Here is a 23476-nt window from a genome sequence, read left to right as displayed (position 1 = left end):
CAATAATGTGATTTGACTCTGGGTTATTTGCACATTGAAATAAATTATGAATAAGTAAGTGGCTCTATTTGTTGGTTTGGAGCTGTTCTGTTTTATGCATTCAGTAAAAGACTCTATTACGCTGTAAATTTCAGCCGTAGACACACACAGCTGGCTGCAAGTGTGTGGTTTGCTTGATTAGAAACTCTTTTTCTTTTTTTTTTAAACCACACATGCACATTGCATATTTAGCCTAGGTTGTTTAATTGGGTCATTTAGGGAAACCATAACTAGATTATTATTCTGCATTCCCTGGTTCTAATTAGATGGAATACCAGAGCGAGGAAGTTGATGCCAGCCTGGTGGAGTATGAGGACAATAGGCCCATTCTGGACATGTTTCTGCAGAAGCCCATGGGTCTGCTGTCCCTGCTGGATGAAGAGAGCCGCTTCCCTCAGGCCACCGACCAGACCCTAGTGGGTAAGATTGGAACTACAGTCGCAAACATGCTGAGATGTAGCACATAAAATAACTCAGTTACATAAGAGTTCACAGATCAATGCATAATGAGCCTTCACGTGCTGTAATTTTCTTCTACATGTCTTCTTTACAGATAAGTTTGAGGACAATTTGCGCTGCAAATATTTTTGGATACCAAAACGAGTGGAGCTTTGTTTTGGAATTCAGCACTATGCCGGACAGGTATCAGATACTTCATTGGATGTGTTTAACTAACAATCTACTGCCTTGATGATGATGGGTGTGAGCATGTAAACCAGTGTTCAGGCCTTTGAAATGCTTGGTAAAACCTTCTATTCTGATTATTCCTTTACTTTGAGTATTTCATAAACATCTGCATACTTTATGGAAGGATTTTTCTCTACATCTGTTTTGGGCTCTGATTAGGTTTGTTGTGACTTAAAAAAAATTATTACATCCCATATAGAGAAAAATAGGAAACAAAATCCTATAAGTCTGTGAAATTTTACTAAAAAGTCTATCTTAGTTGATCCTTCACATTTTCTCATAATGTTAACTTTTTTCATACTTATTTCTTATAAATATCTTATATGAAGAAAATGTGAAAAGAGACACTTTTTTGAGTGGATTATAATATGAGACATGCGAACATATGAAGAGTGGCACAGTGCAGCAGTGGTTAGGACTGGAGCCTCATAGCAACCAGGTCCTGGGTTCAAATCTACCACCCAGCTGGGGCTCCCTACAATGAGTCTACCCTCTTTCCCTGCACCTGCATAGATTCTCTCTGGGTACCCGAGCTCCCATACTACAAAGATCTGCCTGTGTAGGTAACTGGTGATTCTAATTTGGCCAAAGGGGTGAATGTGAATGGTTGTCTGTTTCTCTGTGTTATCCCTGTGACAGATTAGAAACCCTGCCTGTCAACTCATGACAGCTAGGATAGGCCTCAGCCCTTTTTCCCTGTTTCCCTTCTTTAAGAATGGCTTCTTGACAGCCATCCTTCGCTGGGAAACCATTTTTGACGAGGGTTCAGCAAACAGTAGATTTCTTCCTATTTCTTAAGGCCATGACTTTCAGATACTGTTCATCTGCTAGACATTTTTTAGTGCTGCTACTTCTTCCTTTGTCCTTTAGTTGTTCAGTTTCCTCAGATTTTTTAATGACATACTGCACACCATGCCGAGATATGCCAAGCTTTCAGCTAATAGCTCTTTGGGAATCACCAAGCTGTTTGAACTGTGTTATTGGAATTTTTCATAAATCCAGGACTGGATAGCGGCACAGCAAACTTATCGCATGTCACTGAGGAAAAACGCAGGTGTTTCTAAAAACATCTGTATTCCAGTAAGCTTTGACAGTTTGGCAGAAGCAGCATGCGCAACACCGGCAACTGAACCTCAAATGGATTTCAGCCATCAGTATTTTTATTGCTCACACCTGTGGTTTTTCTGTGGTTAAAAGGAACATCAGTTTTCTCTGGGATCTTTTTACCCTCACATAAGATGTGTGTGTGTATATATATATATATATATATATATATATATATATATATATATATATATATATATATATAAATAAATTAAACCATACCCCAGCATTAATTTCAGCCTTATCATAGAGTGATGACAATTCAGATTCAGAAAATGTGAATTGACTGTTACACGTACGTGTATTTCTCATGTCCTACTCAACAGGTAATGTACAATGTGAATGGCTTTTTGGAGAAAAACAGAGACACTCTCCCTGCAGACATTGTTGTGGTGTTGAGGACGTCAGAGAACAAACTTTTGCAGCAGCTGTTTTCCAGCCCCTTAACTAAAACAGGTATGATATAATGCTATTTAGAAAATCTCAGCAACTAACCACTAGCCACAGAGGAAATGGAAACTTTCCTTTTGTTAACAATTGCGGGACTATATCACTCAGTGAATAGTGCTGCTGTGTACTCTTCCCATAAATGTTCAGGTAAGTGGGTTTCTTTAAGACGCGACTCCCAGGCATCTGCTGCCCCCCCAGCCCCCCTTCATTTCAAGCCTCTGCGTGCCGTGCTCGGATAAATCTGCAGTCTCCATTATCTCTTGAGAGGCTCAGCTCTCCGCATGGCGCTCTGTTTTTATTTTCACTAAGCTGTCCCTCTTGGTTTCCCTCTGCTGAATGCTATCTACAGATTGTGGGTGCAGTGGGATATTTTTATGATAAGGTTTCTAAATACCCAGGGGATGAAAAAAGAGTATTTAGAGAACACAAAAGCAACTCTTCCCACCTCTTTTCTGTTGGTTAAATGAAGGTAGAGTAATGTGCTTGTCATTAGCTGGGGCTGGGGCCCTCCTGGTCACTTGATTTAGCTGAAATGCTAATAGATGTTTTATATTATCAGATTCCCACTTCCTACTTTTATTTCAGCTAAGCCACTTTATGTGATTCGCTTCCTTTTTTAGGCACCTGTAAATTCCTGCTTTCTCTCCCAGTGGCATTAGAAGGAGATTCGATTCACAAAAGGCACCTAAGCTGAGACTCCTGTAGAAATCTGTGCAGCGTGTCTGCAAACTTCAATTGCTGGCTGTGCACGAGGGAGCCTTCAGCCACTTCCTTTCTGCAATTACGAGCTTCAGAAAAGTACACTCTATAAAACCCAATTCAGTGAACACTTAATTTCAGTGCACAAAGGCACTGAATAGAAACTAAGATGTGCTGCAGTGTTTACTGCTGCACTCCTGAAAGCTTCTTTATTTCCTTTTTTCTTTTCAACTGTGTTTGTGTCTGTCCTGACTATCCTGAAATGTTTAAGATTCTTTTAGAAACACCGTGCTTACACAGATCTTTTTTAATTTTAGAGTCAGAGGTCCGATTTTCATATTGCAGCTTGTGGACCCGCAGATCATCTCGTTAGATAAAGAGCTATGAAACACTGCTCGGGCTTATCGTGCCGGAAAAGATGGAGCACTGTTTAAGTGAGATACAGTAACGCATGAGAAAATTATAAATCTATTCTTCGGGGTAAAATTTGTGGGGAGATTTAATTTGCATTTTACTCCACATTATGGATTCTCTGTTATCTGTGAAATTACCATTATCTGGGGCGATCTGATGGAAATCTGTTTTACACCAGGGTGGTTTCACTGTCTGGGCCGCCCCCTCAGTGTGTCACCACTAGGGGACATCATTGTAGACCTGCAGCGGCCTGGATGCAGAGATGAAAGCGAAATGCTGGATCTGGGGTTTTGGACTACACATATTGTGCATGAATGCACTGGAGGTTAATGTTTGTGGTGATGCACATGTCACACTGCAGTGAGGACACAATACCTATAAATCAGACAATTTAGCTTTTTGGTTTCTGTCGACTGTAAAACAAGCGACCGCAATTTGAGAATGTGATATCCCGACCGTTCATGATTGAAGGGTAGCAGGGAAGTGTGAAGGCCTCAGAAAGTAAAAAGTTCCCAGGCGGTGAATAGCGAGGGCACTTGAGCCTTGCAGAATGTGGGTCCTTGAGGCTTGGACATGTGGTGGTGTTTTGTCAGAGGAAATGGGATGTATTTGCATGGACAAATTCCTCAGAGCCAGGGCCTTTCCCAGATCAGGGGAATCACAGTGTTTGAATTGGCAGAGCTCACTTGGGTCTACCAGGGCTTGGGCAACCCACGGTCACAGTACAGTGGACGTGTGTGTGTGCGCGTGTGTGTGTGGCCTCAGGGCTGCCTGGCCCTGCTGATTGTAGCATAGCACATCTGCACATGCACACTGCTCATCGAGACTGCCAGTTCTTTGTCAGAGGATGGAGTTCACAGATAGTGGGCCGCGCAGGCACACACATGCTATATTCTCATTCAACCGATAAGGTTTTAACATCTTATACTGTACGCTGAAAAATAACAGGTATGAACGGGACCTGCACTGATGGTGTCATTTTGAATTATTCATTGGCAAGCCACCATTTAAAAAATTAATCACGGGATGATTTCTGTATATAAAGATTTACTATTACATGCCGTCTTTGAAAGGGACGCTATTAGCACCTAATACATAGCATTCGTGACTTCTTATTACCAGCTTCTAAAGAAATAAACCCTCCCTGAGTTTGTATGCATCTTTGTATTTTCCTCTTTGTATTTGCAGAATAAATAATTAGATATATCATAGATCCTGCACTATCCTTCAGAACAAATGTGAAATATTTATCCTCTGTCTGAGTTTTTCCCATTTATTTTCAAGTTTATACTATAATTTAATGTCCCTTTGATTACATTTATCTCATACCTAACTCCCCTAGTTATTTTGCAGATTTAAAAGCAAAAAGCTGTTTTTAATGGTCAGTTTTACCACGTCACATCACAATCTGAAGTCTAATATTTGTCAGCTGGAGCATTTATGCCATTTGCCAATTGCTGCAGTTGCTAAAGAAGCTCATGCCGTTAATATGCTCTGCAAGATCTTTAGGGCTGTGGAGTTCATATTGAGCAATTTACATATTGGTTTTACATCTTCACACAAAGCCACAGTTGCAGCTCTCCCATCCTCTGCCATCTCCCTCCGTCTCCCTTCATGTAAGGAGATCCTCCTGTGTGGAAGTGACAGGCTTCTCCCAGCGATATGACATATTTGGCTCTTTGTTCTCTGCCTTTTTTCATCCCAGTCGGCAGACACTGCAGTCTTTCACTGCACTTCCACATATTCTCTCTAGCAGGAGAGACACTCACCAAGTAATACTTTTGTTTGAATTCTCTCCTAATCGCAGTATTGGGGAATGTTTTGAGTCAGCAGAGGGATTTTTTTTTTTTGACGGGCCTTGCACATCAATAGCAAGAAGCCGGCTCTCCTAAGTCACATGGTACAACATCCTTTGATAAATGCAACACTGTGTTGTGTCACTAAAAGCCAATTACACCATGCTTTTTTATGATTGATCTGCTTTGACAGTAGTGGATGGCATTTAAATCAACAGCCCCCGAAGCCATCTCTAGGCATAACCGGTGGTGGTTATAGAGGGTGGGTAGGGTGGCGGGGGGTTACGGGTGCTTTAATCTAATTTGCTTGGTTGCTGAGTTGAGTTTCTAGATCACATGTTTTCAAAAAGAGAGCGGGAGAGCGGGCAGAAATATCCAGCAAGGCTCTGCTCACTCAGCTCAGGAAGGCTGCTCTCTCTTACAACTTTGATTGTCCCCCGTGTCGACAGCTCGATCCACAGCTTCTGAAGTACAAGGCGCACACTGGCACTCATAAAAGCATGTAGGGAGGTGTCATATTGAACGCGGGATTGCTTTTTAATCCCGAGCACATTGACTATTCTTGTCAATAGAACCCCAATACAACTGCCAGCTTGAGCTTTTTTTTTTCCTACAGGATTCTTGCTGGGCTTAATTTTCAAAGTGAATGCACAGATGCCAAGGAAGGGTTTTTTTCTTCTCTTTCTACCCCCCCACTCCCCACACACCGCTCTGCCTCTCTCTGTTTGCGTCTTGGTAGTCCATGCCAAGAGCAACATGCGTGAAGCAGAAACGATCAGTGGGACGCTCCTCCACCTGTTTCTCAAGTCTGAATGACCTGGGAAATATTCCCCTCACCTGCTCGCCCTCCTTTTCAATTATTAACCTCTTATATTTCCACTCCTTTTCTCTTTTCGTTTTATTTTTATCATGAGAACTCTGAGAATAAGGGCTGTCTCCATCTGTAACTTAAAACACATGTAGCCTATTCTTCAGCTGAATCCGCTTTCAAAGAACAAATCTTCCTTTTCTAGCTCGTCTCTGTGTTTGAATAATTATTATCCACATCATTAGACAAGCTCCTTACTGTATCTAAATTAGAAGGTCTTCTTTTCAGGCCGGACATCACAGGTGTTCCCTTGGCTTCGTGTCTCAGGAGGCAGAAATCTTTGAGGATACTGACTATTAACCAATGCTCTAATCATCTAGTCAGGAGGGGATATGAAACCCGCCGGAAGAATGAATTAATACGACCCGCCAAGGAATACACGAAGAAAGCAGCGAGTGTCCATTTGCAAGGCTTAGGTACAACTGTCATAGTTTCTCTCATCGCAGCGCAGCCCCTTCATCTCCTCTTGATGGTGTCATGGAAGTGAGAGGCGTAAAAGCACAGTGACACTCCACGAGCCCGTTCCACTCGCAGCCGCTAATTCATCATGACAAATGTGCTCAGATGATCTGGCCCAGCAGCACTAATGGGGAGAAGAGAGAGCGCACTTCATTTGCACAAGACCCACTCCAATTAATCCATCCAGCTTTACTCTGGGCTAATTGGAGCAGGGCCCTCCCTGCCTGTGTGCTGGTAATATACCCGACACAGTTTAACAGCCCCTGTTCTCAAAGATCATACTTTTTGTGCGTGCGTGCGTGCATGTGTGTAGGTTTTGCCGAAGGGGCCTTTGAGGTTGTAAAATCTGTTCCCGGTATCCTAAACACAAGACCTTCTCACAAACATGTGTTCATAATGAGCAATTAACTGCTCACATTTCCATCATATCGGGCTTTACTCTGTCCTTTCTTCTATTTTTGGGTTCCAGTTTTGATCCGTTGGTTATTTTTCCAAACGTATTTACAACAAATATAAAAAGCATATTTTAATATGGCAGAATGTCTTGCATTTAGTTTGTTGCCTGATACAAAAAAAAACTGATTTATTAGCAGAATAAACAAGCAGATGCATAAATAGAAATCGGGAGATAACTGTCAAAAGCTAAAAGCAACATCAGTACTAGCTTAAAAGACTCTTTTGAAGAGTGCTCACATCATATGTTTTTGGTTGTTTTGACTACAGCAGTGTGTGTGTGCACATATTTGTGTGTGTGTGTATCTATGTGTGCTATGAACAGCACATTGCTTTGGCTCAGTGCAAAACCCTTTGGCACCAGTAGGTCACCCTTTGTCTAAAGTTAGAAGTGCACTGCCTGTTAATTAATCCATCCTAAATTGATTTTGATCAGTCCGGCTTTTGATTGAAGCTTCTAATACATGTTTGATAGTGCAGCGTCCTCTGGGAAAAGGCAGGCGCTGATCCGGTGTTTAAGTTTCTGGCTCGCTGTCAGACGATGTCCTCACCAACCGATGCGAGTCTTGAAATGATATTGCAGAAGACGAGAGCATATTTGCATTTTCGAAGTTTGTCTGTGTGCGGTAGAAAATCTAGAACAATTGTTGGGCTGTCACTTTGGCTTTATCTTTAAAAAAAAACTTAAAAAGGTTTTCCTTCTTGCCATACACGGCTGCTCGGGTAATGCTGCCTCCTGTGTCTGCAGACGTATTTTTCTAAAGGTGTGTGTGGCACATCTGTGCAGCTATTGTTTATTCATGGAGTAAACCCTTTGAAATGTGTTAAGATACTTCCCACTCATTATAAAAATCCTGCCACCCATGGATTAGGACTTTGATGTCACCAATCCTGCTTCAAAGGCTTCTTTCACTGCTATTAATCACAGTTTAGCCTCTGAAGATATAGCCAGAGAAAACATTTGGACATCTTGTGCAGAAACTTTGAAATGTTCAGACTGTCTTGCATATGCTATGTTCACATCCTTTCCACTGTGTGTGGGGCTGTTGGACTGCTGTGCACACAGATGCACTCCTGAGCCCATGGATTCAGCTTAGTTTTTTTTTCTTTATACTCTCCTGCTCTATGAACACCAACATAGTGGTGCACGCTTTATACACCTTTTTCTTGTATGTTGAATAAAAAAGAAAAGAAAATCAATCCCGGAGTGTTTACTGAAACGCCGCTGGCTCATTCCCAAATATTATTTGCTTTCTCATATTACTGCATGAAAGTCCACTGGCTTCATTCTTGTGTTCAACAGGAAATCTGGCGACGTCCAAAGCGAGAGTCACCGCCGCCTCCAGATCTCTCCCACCACAGCTTGGTTCAGGACGCACCAAGGTGAGCATTCAGCCGTAGCCCGAATCATCACGTGCAAAAAAAGCCCCATAATGCTTTTTTTACATTTTTTTTTATTTGTTGCTCACAGGCATTGCACCATAAGAAACCCAGTAAAAACCTGTGCTGTGAAGCATAGCCACATTAATTGACTGCCCTGTTATGTTTGCTGTCTTGCTTGTGGTGATACAGCATCGCCATCTGGCACTCAGTGTCTACATCATAAAAGTAGTTTCTGAGACTTAGTGAATATTGTTGTTTTTGTCGCTGGCAGGTAGCGTTTTAAATTTTAAGGATGACTTTTGCAGATTCTCCTAAATCAGCTTAAATCACTGCATTGGCTTGACGGTTTTCTTTCCATGATATTTCATGTAGAATCTCTTGTTGCATCCAGCAATGCTGATTGTTCATGTTCACTCTAAGTTTGTTTGAGCTGAGTCTTGGCAGCATCAGTGGCTGGAAATTTTCTTAAAAGAAAAAGCTCTTACTGCCTCTCCCTCTGAACTTTAACACTTTCATTTCTGGACCTTCTTTGTTTAAGGGGCAGAATTTCACAAGCTAATAATATCTCTAAGATCGCGTTTCTTAAATGACTGAAAATATTCAGCCTATGTTGACTAACTTTAATCTGATCTTTGTGTAGGAAATACGAAGTCACATGATGCTTTAACACTCGAACCTCTCTTAAAACTGAGTTTCAGATTCCTCTTGTCTTTCCATTTCTCTCTTCCTTTCCTTCCATGTTATTCGACAACATGTGCTGTACTCAAAGTCTCCCAAATACCTGTTGAAGGTAAGAGCCCTGTTTGATAATAGTAAAACTTTCTGAATACAAATGCACCACCTCTGAAGCACAGGACAGATCTGAGAAAATAAACCCAACATAGTTCACTGAAGTTATCATCGCATTATTGTAATCCAAAAACTAAAACTTCAAACTGCGCTTCACAGACTGACTGTGCAGCTCCAGTCATAAAACATCAATCACAAGCTGCTTTTGGAAAATGTAAATCATCCCTTTTGAACCATTTTTTCTCCACACAGCCACATTCCTGAGTTATTAATGTAAACAAATGCACTGCGATGTGTCTTTTAGATTATAAAAATGCTTCATGTGAGACGGAAACAAAGGCCAGAATAACAGTGGGAATAATAACAGTCCTACTTTGTTGAGCTTCCACTAAGCACCTACTCAGTTATTCTTGAAGAAGAGAGGACTTCTTAGTAATAACTCTGTGAGACTGATGTAATATGTATGCGTCTCGTTCTCAATCAGAGTTGGAGAAAAGTTGACAGAAACTGACGCTTACGAGAAGCTACCAGTGCGCTCAGATTAAAGTGACAGTTGTTAGAACAGTGGAAGTGAGTCTCCGATAGCCGTTTGCTATTCTGAAAGCAGATCATACAGAAGTACAAAGTGTCGGAGCGTCTCGTTCCTATGCAGCTCGCACAGCCTTTCACGTACCTTCCTTTCTCCGTGCAAGGATGAAATAAAGTATTAAGATATTCACTTACTATAAAATATCTATTGCATCATTAATTTTGATGAAGCCATGAACTGCGAAGGCCATTAGAAAGCTTATATTGTGTCCTCATTAATCCGCCGTCATCAGGATGACTGTCTGCTCGGTGACGGCTAGTCTCATTACTCAGAATGCTCTGCAATTTTCCCATGCCCCACAGCAGTGCCGTATTATTCTCTAGATTGTTAGCTTTAAGTGTTTATGAGGCTGTGTTATACAGACGGCACAGTTAGTACAGCTGTGTTTTCCCAACTGGCCCATTTAGAGGAAGGGGACCTGCTGTAATAATACCTTTATTTCTGCAGAGCCCGCTGAATATGTCATGTCGCAAATGAACAGCATCTCATTTGAATCTGCTGCATTTTATGTTGCAGTGGCCTAAGTCTGGCCTGATCATCAGTGCAGCGTGCTTATCGCGACTGTTTGTGTTCAGGTGGACACCATGGAGATGATCCGCCACCCAGAAGAAACCACCAAGATGAGGAGACAGACGGTGGCCTCCTATTTCCGTGTAGGTGTTTGCATTTCTCACTAAAAATGACTGCCCGGATGACACGTACTCCACCATACATCAGCAGGAAAATGAGACTGAAGTCTGTGTGCTGGTCTCATTTTGCCGTTGAGCATTTTTAAACTGTGTACTTTGTTTGTAAGAGTAACAAAGAAAAGCTTCAAATGTGAAAATAAAATGATAGCTGCTTTTCAGGTTCAGCTGAGCAGCTAATGATCTTCATAACATATGAAGCTGCAGACTAATTTGAAGCTCATACAAATATGATTAATTTATGCTGTATCAATAACTCCAAACAGCAAGATTCAGTGACGTAAAGCAGGAGCACTGATTGTCTGAAAACAACTAAAAGCCTTCCACTGATGAGTGGATTAACTTGTTATTAATATGATGTTGTAACTGATCAAACCAGCAAAGTCTGTGATATCAATGGATCCTTCAGTTATTACTGATATAATATTTACATTAAATGAATTATGGGTATTCATGTGTTCTTTGTCAATTTACCTCTGATGAAAAGCATTAAAAGATGTCCTCAGCTTGCTCTGGGGACTAGCTGGGGAATGTTTGCTGAAGATGGCTGGTGGACAGCAAAATTGAATTTAATGAATTTGTTCTGTGTAAATCAGTAACTGTCTGCCAACAAGTCCACTGCAGCTTTATAAAGTAGGGGTTGTACTCACTTGTGGACACAAATAGTTGCAGACACCATGGATGAGTAGTCATTTCTGTTATATTGCCTTGTAGGACGAGTGTGAAGTTGAACAAGTTAACACAGAATTGGCAGGTACTTGAACGTCTGCAGGGATGTCATGCTCATGGCCTGATGATGAAATGTGCTCTGCTTTGGTCAATTGGATCCAAGTGAGAGGACCTTAGCATACTCATAGACTATGAACCTGTAACACACCTTTCATTTCATAAAATGTAAATACATCTCAGTAAATACATCTTTAATTAGTGCTTAAAAAGAAAGCAAGTGGACTTTTTTGGTTTTTGAAGACGTCACTTCTAAAACAACTGATGGACAAAACCCTATATTTAAACCCAAAGCAGGTCACATACCTTGTTTTTAAGTGCTGAAGACTGCCAGGACCTGGATGAATGAGAATCTACTTGCACACTTTAATTCGTTTTGTTATTACATTGCATTTTTTTTAACATTACCATAACTGATACCAACAATTCTGCAAATAGAATTACACAGTGTTGCTTTTTTTTCAAATCCCTAAATAATTCATGATGTCTTTTACTTTAGAATTGAAAACACTGTTGTGTCCTGTTGGGATAGATTTGTTTATTGATTCATACTGATTCATTCTCGTGGGTACCATCGAGCTTGTTATGAGACTGTCTGGAAAAAGTTTGAATGCTTCTTCCAGTGCAGATCTGATCTGACCTAAAAACCCTGATAATATGAAACGATATAACTGCTCTCTCGTGTCTTCTCTTGCTTCTGCCCTCATTGTTGTGTTTGTGCAGTACTCCCTGATGGACCTGCTGTCTAAGATGGTCGTGGGCCAGCCACACTTTGTGCGCTGCATCAAACCTAATGACGACAGGCAGGCACTCTGCTTCTGCAAGGAGCGGGTGATGGTGCAGCTGCGTTACACTGGGATCCTGGAGACTGTGAACATCCGCCGCCAAGGCTACTCCCACCGCATCCTGTTTGAAGACTTTGTCAACAGGTAAGAGTGGCGTCGAGACAGGCGGCGCCTCCACTCTGCAGCACGCACGCACGCTGACACAACCCCAGAGATGGCGTAGAACAAGTGAGCCGTGCTCTACATCACACAAAAACACGGGTTCTTTAATTAGATAGGGGTACATGTTGAGCAGAGCAAGAGGCTGACTAATTGGCAGTCATTAGTGATAGTGCAAGACTAAATCCTGCAGCTCTTTTAACTGGGTGGATACTCCAGTCTGGAAGATATGGATTAAATTCAAACAAGGAGGAACTGTGATTATAAGGGGTGATGCATTTTAATAGATTTCCTTTTACTATTCATAAAGAGTTTGTTCTTATACTCGGTGACCTGAAAAAGCTCAAACATAGTCTCCTTGTCCCATCGGTATTACATTAGAGCACAATTAAAACAAGTCTCATCATTAACGGGGGGCTTTACGTAAGGGTGTTGTTTTGGGTTTTTAAAAATATGGGACAGGATCCGTTTAACTGTTACTAAGCACTACACGCTTCCTCCAATTTAAAAGCGTACACCTAAATTTTAAGGGGAAAAAAATCCACACATTTAGATGAGGCTGTGCGAAAATGCCAGAAAGCTTATGTTTGATCAGTGTTCCTTTGAAAAGTATTCCAGCCACCTCTAATGTGGAGACTTTAAGATTATATAAAATTTAATTAACTTAGACTTGTGGAAAGAAGAACTTTGAGATGACTGGTTAGTGTCGTTGCTTCGGGGGAAGCTTTAAAAATGTGGGCCTAATTTTGGCGAGCTGAAACTTTGAATGACCACATGGTGTTTCCCTGCATGTCCTACTTTTGCTCCCAGTATTGAAGGCCGATTACTGGAAGATCGCACACAACCCCCGGCACGATGACGTCCCTGTTGTCTCCTGTGCCTGAAGTGTGCCTGTGTGAGAAGGAGAGTGTGTAAATATATTTTAACCTTGCTATTGAATCCATATCATCCTACCTGAGCCAGGCAGAAGTCATACAGACAGACCTGAATGGCTAAACTGCACCTTTAGTGAAAACTGATTTAAATTTGTGCTCCCATATCAAAGGCTCGTCTGATGTTGCAGTGCTTTGTATTTACCATCAAAGAAATAACAGGTATCAACAGGAATTAGAATGAAAGGCTGTAGACTGAGGCGGGGAGGGGAGTTCAAAGAAGTTTTTCTTCTTGTTGTTCTTCTTCTTTTTGACCACTGCCAGAACACGAAAGATGAACGAGTATTTCTGGAGCCTTGATGTCCCTGAGCAAACAATTAGAACCACTCTGTCCTATGCTGGTATTTTATAAACAGCAGGATCAGTGGATGGATCCAGACAATGTGAGCAATAAACAGCGGCGTGGGTGATGCACACTGATAGGCCTGCGCTAATGAGGATCTTCTGTGGCCACTGAAATAGGAGACGATGATGCATTGAAAAGAGATCCAGCGCTGGTCTCTGTTAAAGAGTCATGTTTGACTCAGATTTCTGAGCAGCAGGAAGTTTTTAACTGTGGTTCTCTTAACAGTACTTCTAGTAGCAATGTGCAACAAGATGTTGATATTGATAATGTCATTTCTTGAAGACAGTTAAGTAAGTAGGCACTACGTCATCCCCTAGTCTACCAAAACTAAGTTAGCTAAATTATCAATATCTTGTCAAATATTCAACATTTCAAGATTTGTATATCAGATGGCTCCAGTTTCAGACACATGCTTGATTTATTCTCTATAATTTAGTGGTTTATATATTTTCCTAATAAGTGAAAGATTCCTGGTTCAATCCCAGGAGAACACAAAGATCCCTTTGAGCTTGCATTAGGAGGGTATGGAGGCTTATTTCACTTAAAAAATCAGAAGTTTGAAGTTTGAAGCTGTAAGTCAACATTTTTAGATACCTAACTTGAAACTTTTAGACTGCCTAATCAAAAAATAAATGAATAAGTGGCAGAACAATCTTTTATAGGAATGACATACGTTAAAAATGTGTTAAAAAAGTTGCCAAATCAAATATGTGATCCCTTGTCACTAAGAAAGCAGTTGAAAGTAGCTTTTTAAAATTCTTTAAATCTGTTTATATTGTTCTATTATTGGCATGTCAGTGTCTCAGGAGGTAAAGCAGGTTGTCCACAAGTTCATAGTTTGATTCCGGGTCTTCTAGTTTGCACATAGTCTTCTCTGCATCCATCTGACTGCCTGCTACATGCATTTGTGTGCATGCATTTGTACTGCTTAAAGACGTCGAATAAAGCTCTGTCAGTTGTGTGTCAGTGAATCTGTGAATGCAGCTTGTAATAAAAACACCTTCAGCAATTCGTTAGCCTCTTGACACCCTGTGTTCTCATATCGGGACACTGTATTTTGGGTTTTCTGCACAGTTTTTCACTTAACTTAGTGTTTTATCCAACCTTGATTTTATTGTGTTATGCTTTTTGAGGACGTAAAAACTATGTAACAAAGTAACGACTTCCTGTGCAAAGATAATGCTTAGTTTTTATATTTATCAGCTCCAAATACTCCCAGATTTTTTTTTTAATAATAGCAAAACACAATATCTCTGCTTGAGTAACTACATTTGTTCAAAGGTGTCCTTTTTCTCTTCATTATCTCCTCTTCCAGATATTACTATCTTGCATTTCGGGCTCACGAGATGCCTGAAACTAGCAAAGAAAACGCTGTTGCCATACTGGAGAGGGCCAAATTAAAAGACTGGGTGCTGGGAAAGACAAAGGTGGGGTTATTTTTAAAACAAAAAGTTTAATATTGAAGTTATTTGTATTTGTAAAAGACATTAAAGTTTGTAAAGACATAAAAGAAATAGACATAATCAAGCTTTGGATGTCCTAAGCAGAGCAAAATGTCCTGTCAGGTTTTTCTGAAATACTACCATGTGGAACAACTGAACCTGCTGCTGCGGGAAGTAATAGCTCGGGTGGTGGTGATGCAAGCTTACACTAAAGGCTGGCTCGGGGCCCGGCGTTATCGAAAAGAGAAGGAGAAGAGAAGCCGTGGGGCCACAATCATCCAGTCAGGTACGCTGGTTTTGATTAAACAGTAAACAGGAAGAGCGATTATTCAAACTTAAGTCAAAAATATGAAAAGAAAGATGAGTTGTGATATATTCTTTTATCGGTCGTGATGAAACAGGTGCAAATTTGATGTGAGGTGGTTTCTTAATGACATCTAGCCTATTATGTGCCTGTGAGTCTTCATAAAAGAGATAGTTTGATAACCACAGCTTGACCTATGAGGGTTAAGAGCAATGCTTCAGAGCAGACAATAAGACCTCAGAGAGTTCAAAGGGATCCATCCCTCTGCCACCTGGTTTAGCAGTGTTTTGAAGTGGGATCTTGTGTAGTATGCGCAGTCTATTTTGTTTCACAGAGGTAGGTCAGCAATCTCTCGCACACACACACGCATACACACACTGTCTCTTTCTTTTCCCCTTAGCCTGGAGGGGCTATGTTGCTCGGCAGAACCTCAAGCAAATCAAAAAAGAGCGGGAAGAGGCAGCTGTCCGCATACAATCAGGTAAAGAAATGTTTAAATTTTCAAGTTCAAATATTCAAGTGGAGACATCTGGAATTTCTCACGCGGCCCCATGTCCGGTGGAAATTCGCGCCACTGTTTTCATACATTTTCAAAAGGAAACGGGATAAAGGCCTGGAAACCTTACATCTTTGTGAAACACCTTTTTGATCTCCATGAGTGGCCTACGAAATAGTAATAATTAATTAATAATGCATACAGAAAAGCTTTTGAAAGTTTGGGCAGCATTTGGTCCCCATGTTTCAGAAGAACAGTGCATACTGAGATCCTTTTTTTCCTTTCATCTCTTTCCCAGTAAAGGCAAGAGAGGGGCTTATCCCTTCTGTTTCCTCACGACTTCCTCTCTCAAATTCCTGGCCTATTACACAGCTCTCACATACCAGAAACAAGATGCCTTTTTATACTGTCAACCTTTTCATCTGAAATGTAAATTAATTCTTACTCAGTGTGCCTTGACGAAGATCAAAGTGGGCACATTAACCTTCCCAGCCCCCCTCCCCCTCCTCGGAGGCTCTCACTGGAGGACAAGGGAGGGTGCCAAAAGGGGCAGGAGAGAGGAGGGCAGGAGGGAGGAGATCTGGCATTGTTTCCCCTGGCTCTCCTAAGGGCTGCCCTCATCTGGCACATGGAGCATCTCAGTCGCCTGCACACCTTGTGTAAATGTCCTCCATTAAACCCTTGTAAATAAAGCTGCAGAATGGGTAAACATGGTTTTGGTGTTGGGAAAGCCTCTCTGTCGCCGCTGTCTTTCTTTTTAGAGAAGCGTGTTTGTGTGTGGCCGCCGGGGTTCGGGAAGGGGATGGAAGGCGGGGTGGGGGGAGAACCTGAACCTGACATAAGTGGGGCCTCAGCCCCCCGGCGGAGCACTCCAGCACATTCACTTTGTGTGTTCTCTGCAGCTTATAGCCTTTGAGGTGGGCTGCATTTGCATTCTGAAAATAAACAGATGCCTTTCAAATGTATGAGCCTGGTGGCTTCTCAGATCTCAGCGGGGCCTGGGGGACATGCTCACCATCGATCAGATTAGACCATGCAAAATAGAACCATTGCTCAACAATGTACTTGAGCCTTCTTTTCCTGTGCATATAATTTTACCAGAAAAACACAAAGCCCGTCGACGGAGTAAGTCAGCAGGCTCCTTTTACCATCCGTCTGAGCTCAGTGTGTCTCAATAATCGCACAAAGTTTCCTCACTGCAGCGCCACAGACCATATATGCATGCTAAACACATCTCACTTCCTCGCGGGTGAATCCAGAGTTTCTTAATACAAAACTGTTTGGTGCTCCTGATTAATATATAATAAATACACTTTGTGTGTAATTGTGTGAGCATGTAACATGTATATGAGGACAGGGGTGAGGCATTTGACCATTTGACAGCGTGTCTGGCATTCATATCCTGTGCAGCTTACAGGGGCCATCGGGTGCGTCGGGACTGTGGACCCCAGGAGCACAGATGTCACCCTGAGGCTGGAGAAAAGACCACCAAAGAGGAGCATTTAGGGTGAGCTTTGACATTTGTTGTCCTTCAGCATCTGTTCTCATTGGTCTCATTTTTCCTGTACTTTGATTTCTTTTGTAATTTCATTTGCTCCTCATTGCACAGACAATAGTCCACCAGTAGCCATGGCTGACTGAGCAAGAGGCCTCCCATGCTTGCCATTCATCTTCAGCCTTTGCTGGATGAGCTGCTTTTGCCTCATAATGAACTGCTGTTTCACCCAAAGGAGAAAGCTCCTCCCTGTGCACCACCTCTTTCAGTTTTATAAACGTAATAAATAACTTTCCACCAAGATAGCACACTTGTCTGACCACAAGCGGGGCTGGGTGCTGCACTGGTGTCCAGATGTACAAGCTTGTGTTTATTCAACATATGGGCAGGCCAGACATTAAGAAAGTATTTGCTAAGCGGGAGAGCAGCCACTGAATGAATAGCGGCACACGAGGTGTTGATGGCAGCTTTTACCTTTTTTTTGTCATTAAAAAAGTCTCTAAGCATCCTAAAAATTGTTTTAAGTATCCCCGAATGATTTCAGACCTTTCACAATAGCTCTTAGAAAGAAAGACGTAAAATTAGAGATGCATTGCATATCTTGTTTAAATCTTCTGCGACATTTTGGTCAAGGTTGCGCATTTCTCTCCCGACTCCAAAACTCCAAAATACTAGATTTACACATCTGAAAATGTTATGCTTGTTGTATACTCAAACCGAGCAGAGCCTCATCTGGGGATTTTTCTCTCCATGTTTACAATCATATTCCTTGGTGGGAAAAAACTTCAAACCTCCACTTAACAATTCTGTTTAATCAGTGTTGGAATCTCTCCATATATATTTATTTTGACATGATCTGGCCCATTTTCCTGCGGTAAGATTTGTGTTCTCACCTACATGCTGTTCTTTTCCCTTTTGATACCCCTCCTGTCTGCCATGCATGAATTCTGTGTTTGCATCCAAACAGCAGAGCCTCCGGTTGCATTGCCAGTTCCAAACTGGATGAGATTTTTGTTTTTCTAGACCCGAAGCATGACTGCCACTGGCTCGCGGCATTGTGCGTGCAGATGTTGTCTCGTTGGTGTTTGCTTTTTAAATAATGCAACATGAGCGAACGGGCGCAGAAACACATCGGCGCTTTTTTGCTCCGCAAATTACATAATCATAAAGTGGAGATGTTTTAGGAGCAAAAAAGACAAATAAAAATCATCCTCAGCTCTGGATTTCTTTGTAATAAGCTGATGCAATATGCTTTATTTTGCAGTGATCATTTTCGTTCATTTTAGTTAAAAGTGCGTCTTAATTTCACAGGTACAGCCCGGACAACAAAGAGGCAGACGGAGATTACACCCATAAAAAAGATGTAAGTAGCAGAATATCAATGAGCATTTTCCTTATGCCTTACTAGCTGTGTATGTAAAAAATAAAATAAAATAAAACAATGCTGCTCCTCTACAAAGCAGCTTTAACCCAGATTATTCTTTGGGAATTTTTTGAGTCCTTGAGACAAAAGAGTTCTCTTGCTCCAACCTCCATCTCAGCGGAGAAGAAGACAGGGTGGTACAGGAACGAGAGAATCAAAAGGCTGGAAATTCACGGCTGAGAATAAATGCTCGCTCTTCCCTGAGGTGATTTGTCTTTGCGCTCTTCTTTCTACAGATGTTAGACCCCTTTTTTTAGTAAAGACCTGAGGTTCTTTGGTAGCACTTTGATATCCTGCTCGGATTCAATATGTGAAATAGAAGAGCCACTCCGTGACTTGGAGCACATCACAGTCTTTGAAGTCTGATCCAATTTTTGCTGCTCACCATTTGATGTTGAAAGGATGAAATGAGGAAAATGTACAGTTTTTGCCAGTAACTCTGCTGAGCATATGTAAGATTAAAAAAGCAAAATCCTTTGGAGGATGTACTTAGAAATGTTAAGCAGATTAATACTTTCCTATAGCTCTTTTATTCAAAGATAAAATTAAATATGAGAGGAAGTCTGTATGTGCTGTTTTTCATACTCTCACAATTAAGTCAGTGTGGTGCTGTTTGCTAGGAGGTAGGGCTAGTAAAGGGGGGGGATATGCAATTGCATTAGCATTTGATTAACATTGCAAAGCACATTAATGGGTTTGAGTTATATGAGTGCCAAATTGTAAATTGTAAATAAATGAATACAACATCTACATGACTAAATTGAAAAAAAAAAAAAAAAAAAAACGCATTACAGGGCATGCTTTAACTTGTATATATTCATTCAGTGCTTTCATTGACATTGCTCTTCTGGGTGTGTTTACGCCTCCTCTTTCAAGGTTGGCCCTGACAGCCAAGACAGACAAGTGAAAGACATCAAGAGAGACAAAGGCAGAGCAGAAGACAGTGTAACGACGCCGTGCAGGGAGACGGCAAGGCTGCGAGACACGCAGTGTAAACAAGGTAAGCCCGGGCACAGAGCTGGCGGGTGCAGGTAATTACACAAAGAGACAGCAGAAATCCCGCTTTAATGGATAAAGTGCCATTTTTAATACGAGACCCCTTTCAACCTTTCATCCCAGCCAATCCCCTGCTGCCATTCTTTGTTGACAGCAAAAAAGAGCGGCATTATGGGCGATCATTTCTGTGGTATTTTAATAACTCAGGTCAGCTCATCATAAATGTCTCAAGGCAAGTGGAGGGGGGGGAGTTTCGAAGTGGCACGAGCACTTCAAAGCTTTCGTTCTCCTGCATGGCGGGCCCTTCACTAAGGATCTCATCAGTGACTCTAATAGACCTGCACAGTAACGGTGACACGAAAATACACAAACCCTGATTTGTTGAACATATGTTTGGTTTGCTTTTTGCCCCAGGCGACGAATTACATTAATTCCTGCTGCCTGGAAGGCTGAGTGGGTGGCTGTGCAGGGGGCCTCTGATTATGGCCGTCACCCAGCCCACTGCTAGGGTAGCCTTGGTAATGGGGCCCGGCCCTTCATTAATGTTATTAAAGGGGTATGAGGTAAGAGACCGAGGTGGAATAGTGTTTAGCGTTGCGGCTGAGAGATTATGGGGATTAGACATGATAATGTAACACAGACAGGGCTCTCCAGCAGGCCCGGGATTAGTGTCAGCACGCCACAGCAGGTCTGGGTTAGATAGCGGCTAATTCGGTAATGCTGCATACAGGTGACCCCCGCTCCCAGGCATCACTGCCGCTGAAGGGAGGCAGTGTTTGATGAATTTATAATGTCAAAGTGATTATTGAGAGGAAACATGGCGGTGAATGTGAGGGTATTTTGCCTAAACTGGTGCTTTGCTTTGCTTTTTTCCTCCAGTCGGTCCACATGTAAGTTTAAAATAATAGCTGAATGATTTTCTGTTTTTTTGTTTTTCTTTACAGTTTAAAGCCCAAGAATTTGTTCAAATGTAAAACAATGAATTCATAGCATCATTGCATCAATAATAAAGCATGCCCACAGTAAGGCTTCGTGGGTATACCTGTAAAGATGGCTTGTGTCAAATTGCTTTCTTTCCTAGATTAAGTAGTTTGAAGGACATTTTTGGGCGGTGCGAGGTGAAAGGAGAATAAAGCCACTACAAGCAAATGCAGAAGAAATGCTTCTGCAATTGTTTAAGCATCCTTTGATTGCTATGCATAAAATGTCCATCCTTAAGAAATTAAAATGCAAAAGTAATGTTTCTGGAAATGTTCCTCTTTATTTGTAAATAGTTTTAAAAAAGCAGGTCGCTCATGTGCACTGAAGAAAAATTACATTTGATTTTGGATCACTGTGAAACATTGTACAAAAGACTTTGGTCAAAAAAGACTTTTAGGGTTCATGTTGATGTAACAAGGGGATTTTTGCAGTGATCTTGCAACCTCTGAGATTTATCCTGGGGGTAAATGAAGGTTAGTCTTTTAGTCTCTTTTCCTGCAGCACATCAAACTCTAATGCTTTTTTTAAGTAGGTAAGTTGTAAGTTTTCTAGATCTGACAGTTCAATTATGTTGAAATTTTCAACAGAAAAAATAGCCTGGACTAATTCCTTAGATATTATATGTGGAGAGATTTTCAGGTATTCATCATTGCCTCTTTTCCTGCTTCATTTATGTTCCTGCTTGTGGCTCTGACGTCTTTCAGGAAACCCCATTTGAATATGTTGAGGGAGACCACAGTGGCTCATGCACCCAGGGCACACTTTGATCCCTGCAGATCTGAGGGTCTTTTTTTTTCATCCCGAGGTTGAGCAAGTCATGGAAGCCTTGCCCTGCCAGATGTTTGGAGACCAGACTTCTTCCTGTGTCTCATCCTGCCGTCGCCTCTGGTGATCGCATTGGTTCTCTCGGGCTAGAGTTCGACCTGGAGTGTTTCAGGACACCAGTAGAGGGAAAAAAAAACAGAGAATTAACCGTGGTAATCGAATTACTCCACCCCTCCAGACACCCGCGCGCTCTCTACACGCTGCTCCCATTAAAGCCAAAACACCAGGGCGTGACCTGGAACCTCTCAATGTGTTTGACGGACGTTGGGTCTTTCCTGCATGATTTTAAAAAGCCTGGTGTTCAACTGAGAGATCTGTTTCACTGTATATCCGACACCAGGCTAAGCGACTGTTCTCCCTCTTTAGGCAGATACCCACAGTGCTGTATTTTATGATGGGGAGAGAGCATTAAAACACTTTGTACTCCAGGCGCTCGCAGTTGTCTTCAACACCAACCTTTGATTTTTCTTTTTTTCTCTCTCTCGCTCTCTCAGCGGAAAAAGTTACACATACGCAGTGTTGTCTTGTAAGCTACACGTTCAAGGCGATGTCACCTTCCGTCACCTGTCTCCTGAGCACTAAATATTAATGCAACATGTTTGGAAATGAGTCACAGAGATGTGTGCAGAAAGAAAGCCTTTGCTAGCAAGCAGCAGATATGATCAGAGCGCTGCTTATGCTCCTCAGCGTGGTAAACAGGATGGTGCCGAGGATCAGTCAGAGCTGACTTTATGGTTTATGAAAGCTGAGCTACTTATGTTAACAGGCTTTTTGAAGATTATAGTTGTGGTAAACATACATGTCAAGAGAGAGACAGTGATAAAGTGGGGCTACGACACAGCCCAATTACCTCTGTGCCTCAGAAGATGGTTAACCTGCTGGCTTGAAAGTATGAAACAACAAGAAGAAAAACAGGAAAATAGTTAAAGTAATGTCTTAATGGTTATAGTTGCATCCCCTCTGCACAGAACACGGTACAGTCAATAAGAATTGATTTGGGTTGTTGCTCCGAGCTGTTTCTGTGCTTTATAGCTGCAGCTGGGAGCGCTTGTTGGAAATGTGGGCGCAGTTTTTCCCCACACTGAGGTCATCCCACACTCACAAGAACATTTCACTTTCCTCTCCGCCTGCTCCTTCCCTCAGCTCTTAAACGTCTTCCCGCATGTCCTCCCACAAGGTTTGCAGCCACCAGGTGCTGCTCCACAACGCCCCCCCCCCCACCCCCCCTCATACACCAACACCATCACCACCAAAGCAGCATCACGGTATCAACATGCATCTGCCAGACAAATGATCCACCCTCTCCATGTTCTCTAGACAAATACTCTCCCTCCCTCTCGCTGTCTCTCAGCCTTTTGATTTATCTGTCTGTCTCCACATATCGCCGCGTCTCCACCGGATGCCTTCAGTTTTAGGCAAATTACAGGCTCGACGTAGCGGCAGCAGAGATTTGGAAGGGATAGGAAAGACTCAACTTAACGGAAGGAGTTGCCTCTGTCTGACGCTACCTACGTAATCCTCTTAATGTCAGTGGGAGTAGTTAACAGGATGTACTTCCAAACTACTCATCATCACAATTCCAACAGAATAATCTCCTCAGACATTAAAATCAAGGTGGAAAACGATGCTCAGAGTTCTCTGTGATTTTTCACATGTCGATTGAGTCACTTGGTGTACTTTAGCAAACTTTTCCAAGCACAAAATGCTATTAGGTTGTTATTGTACTAATTTTATTTAGCAAAATTTGCTGGTATTCCACTGATCAAGAGAGAAAAGGCTCAGTGCCCTTCATTTCCATATTTAATCTGTTTTTGGCTTTTCTTGTCATTCATCTCTCCCTCATCGTTCTTTATTCTTTTTTACTTGTCCTTCTTGGTCAGGGTTATAGATTACATGTATTAAGCTTGTGACAAATGATCGACTCCCACAATCAGATTTCTCCTCCTAGCAAGCATTTTTGTCAGGAGTCAAAGTTCCAAAAGTTGCTGTCAGTGGAAATGATTGATTTCAGTGTGAAAAATTGCTTGTAAGTAACAACATCCTCTGCTTGCACTAGTGAAAACAGATGCAGGATCTGCCCCCTTTTTCTGCATTATCTGCGAGGCTTGATCAGTTCGGCTTCTAATTTAAAGCACATGACTGGCTATTAA

General features: G+C 41.8%; 1 protein-coding gene across 1 annotated transcript in view; it reads left to right on the top strand.

Annotated features, from left to right (window-relative positions):
• Positions 1 to 23476, top strand: part of myo3b (myosin IIIB) — a 70421-nt gene that overhangs the window by 31636 nt on the left and 15309 nt on the right. Inside the window, exons 22-34 of the mRNA XM_086266421.1 lie at positions 306 to 459; positions 593 to 681; positions 2157 to 2286; positions 8273 to 8352; positions 9122 to 9142; positions 10306 to 10383; positions 11866 to 12071; positions 14680 to 14791; positions 14930 to 15092; positions 15511 to 15591; positions 17017 to 17113; positions 18413 to 18464; positions 19401 to 19524. Of these exons, the coding sequence (XP_086122547.1) occupies positions 306 to 459; positions 593 to 681; positions 2157 to 2286; positions 8273 to 8352; positions 9122 to 9142; positions 10306 to 10383; positions 11866 to 12071; positions 14680 to 14791; positions 14930 to 15092; positions 15511 to 15591; positions 17017 to 17113; positions 18413 to 18464; positions 19401 to 19524 (1387 nt within the window). The remainder of the gene's footprint in view (positions 1 to 305; positions 460 to 592; positions 682 to 2156; positions 2287 to 8272; positions 8353 to 9121; positions 9143 to 10305; positions 10384 to 11865; positions 12072 to 14679; positions 14792 to 14929; positions 15093 to 15510; positions 15592 to 17016; positions 17114 to 18412; positions 18465 to 19400; positions 19525 to 23476) is intronic.

The sequence above is a fragment of the Aulonocara sp. 'chitande type north' Nkhata Bay genome, linkage group LG16 (assembly GCF_057382095.1).
Source record: "Aulonocara sp. 'chitande type north' Nkhata Bay isolate Kocher_YH1m ecotype deep benthic linkage group LG16, A_spYH_male_GT1.1, whole genome shotgun sequence".
Taxonomy (NCBI): Eukaryota; Metazoa; Chordata; class Actinopteri; order Cichliformes; family Cichlidae; genus Aulonocara; species Aulonocara sp. 'chitande type north' Nkhata Bay.
The sequence above is the reverse complement of the archived record's forward strand: the minus strand, read 5'-3'. Positions and strand labels throughout refer to the sequence as shown.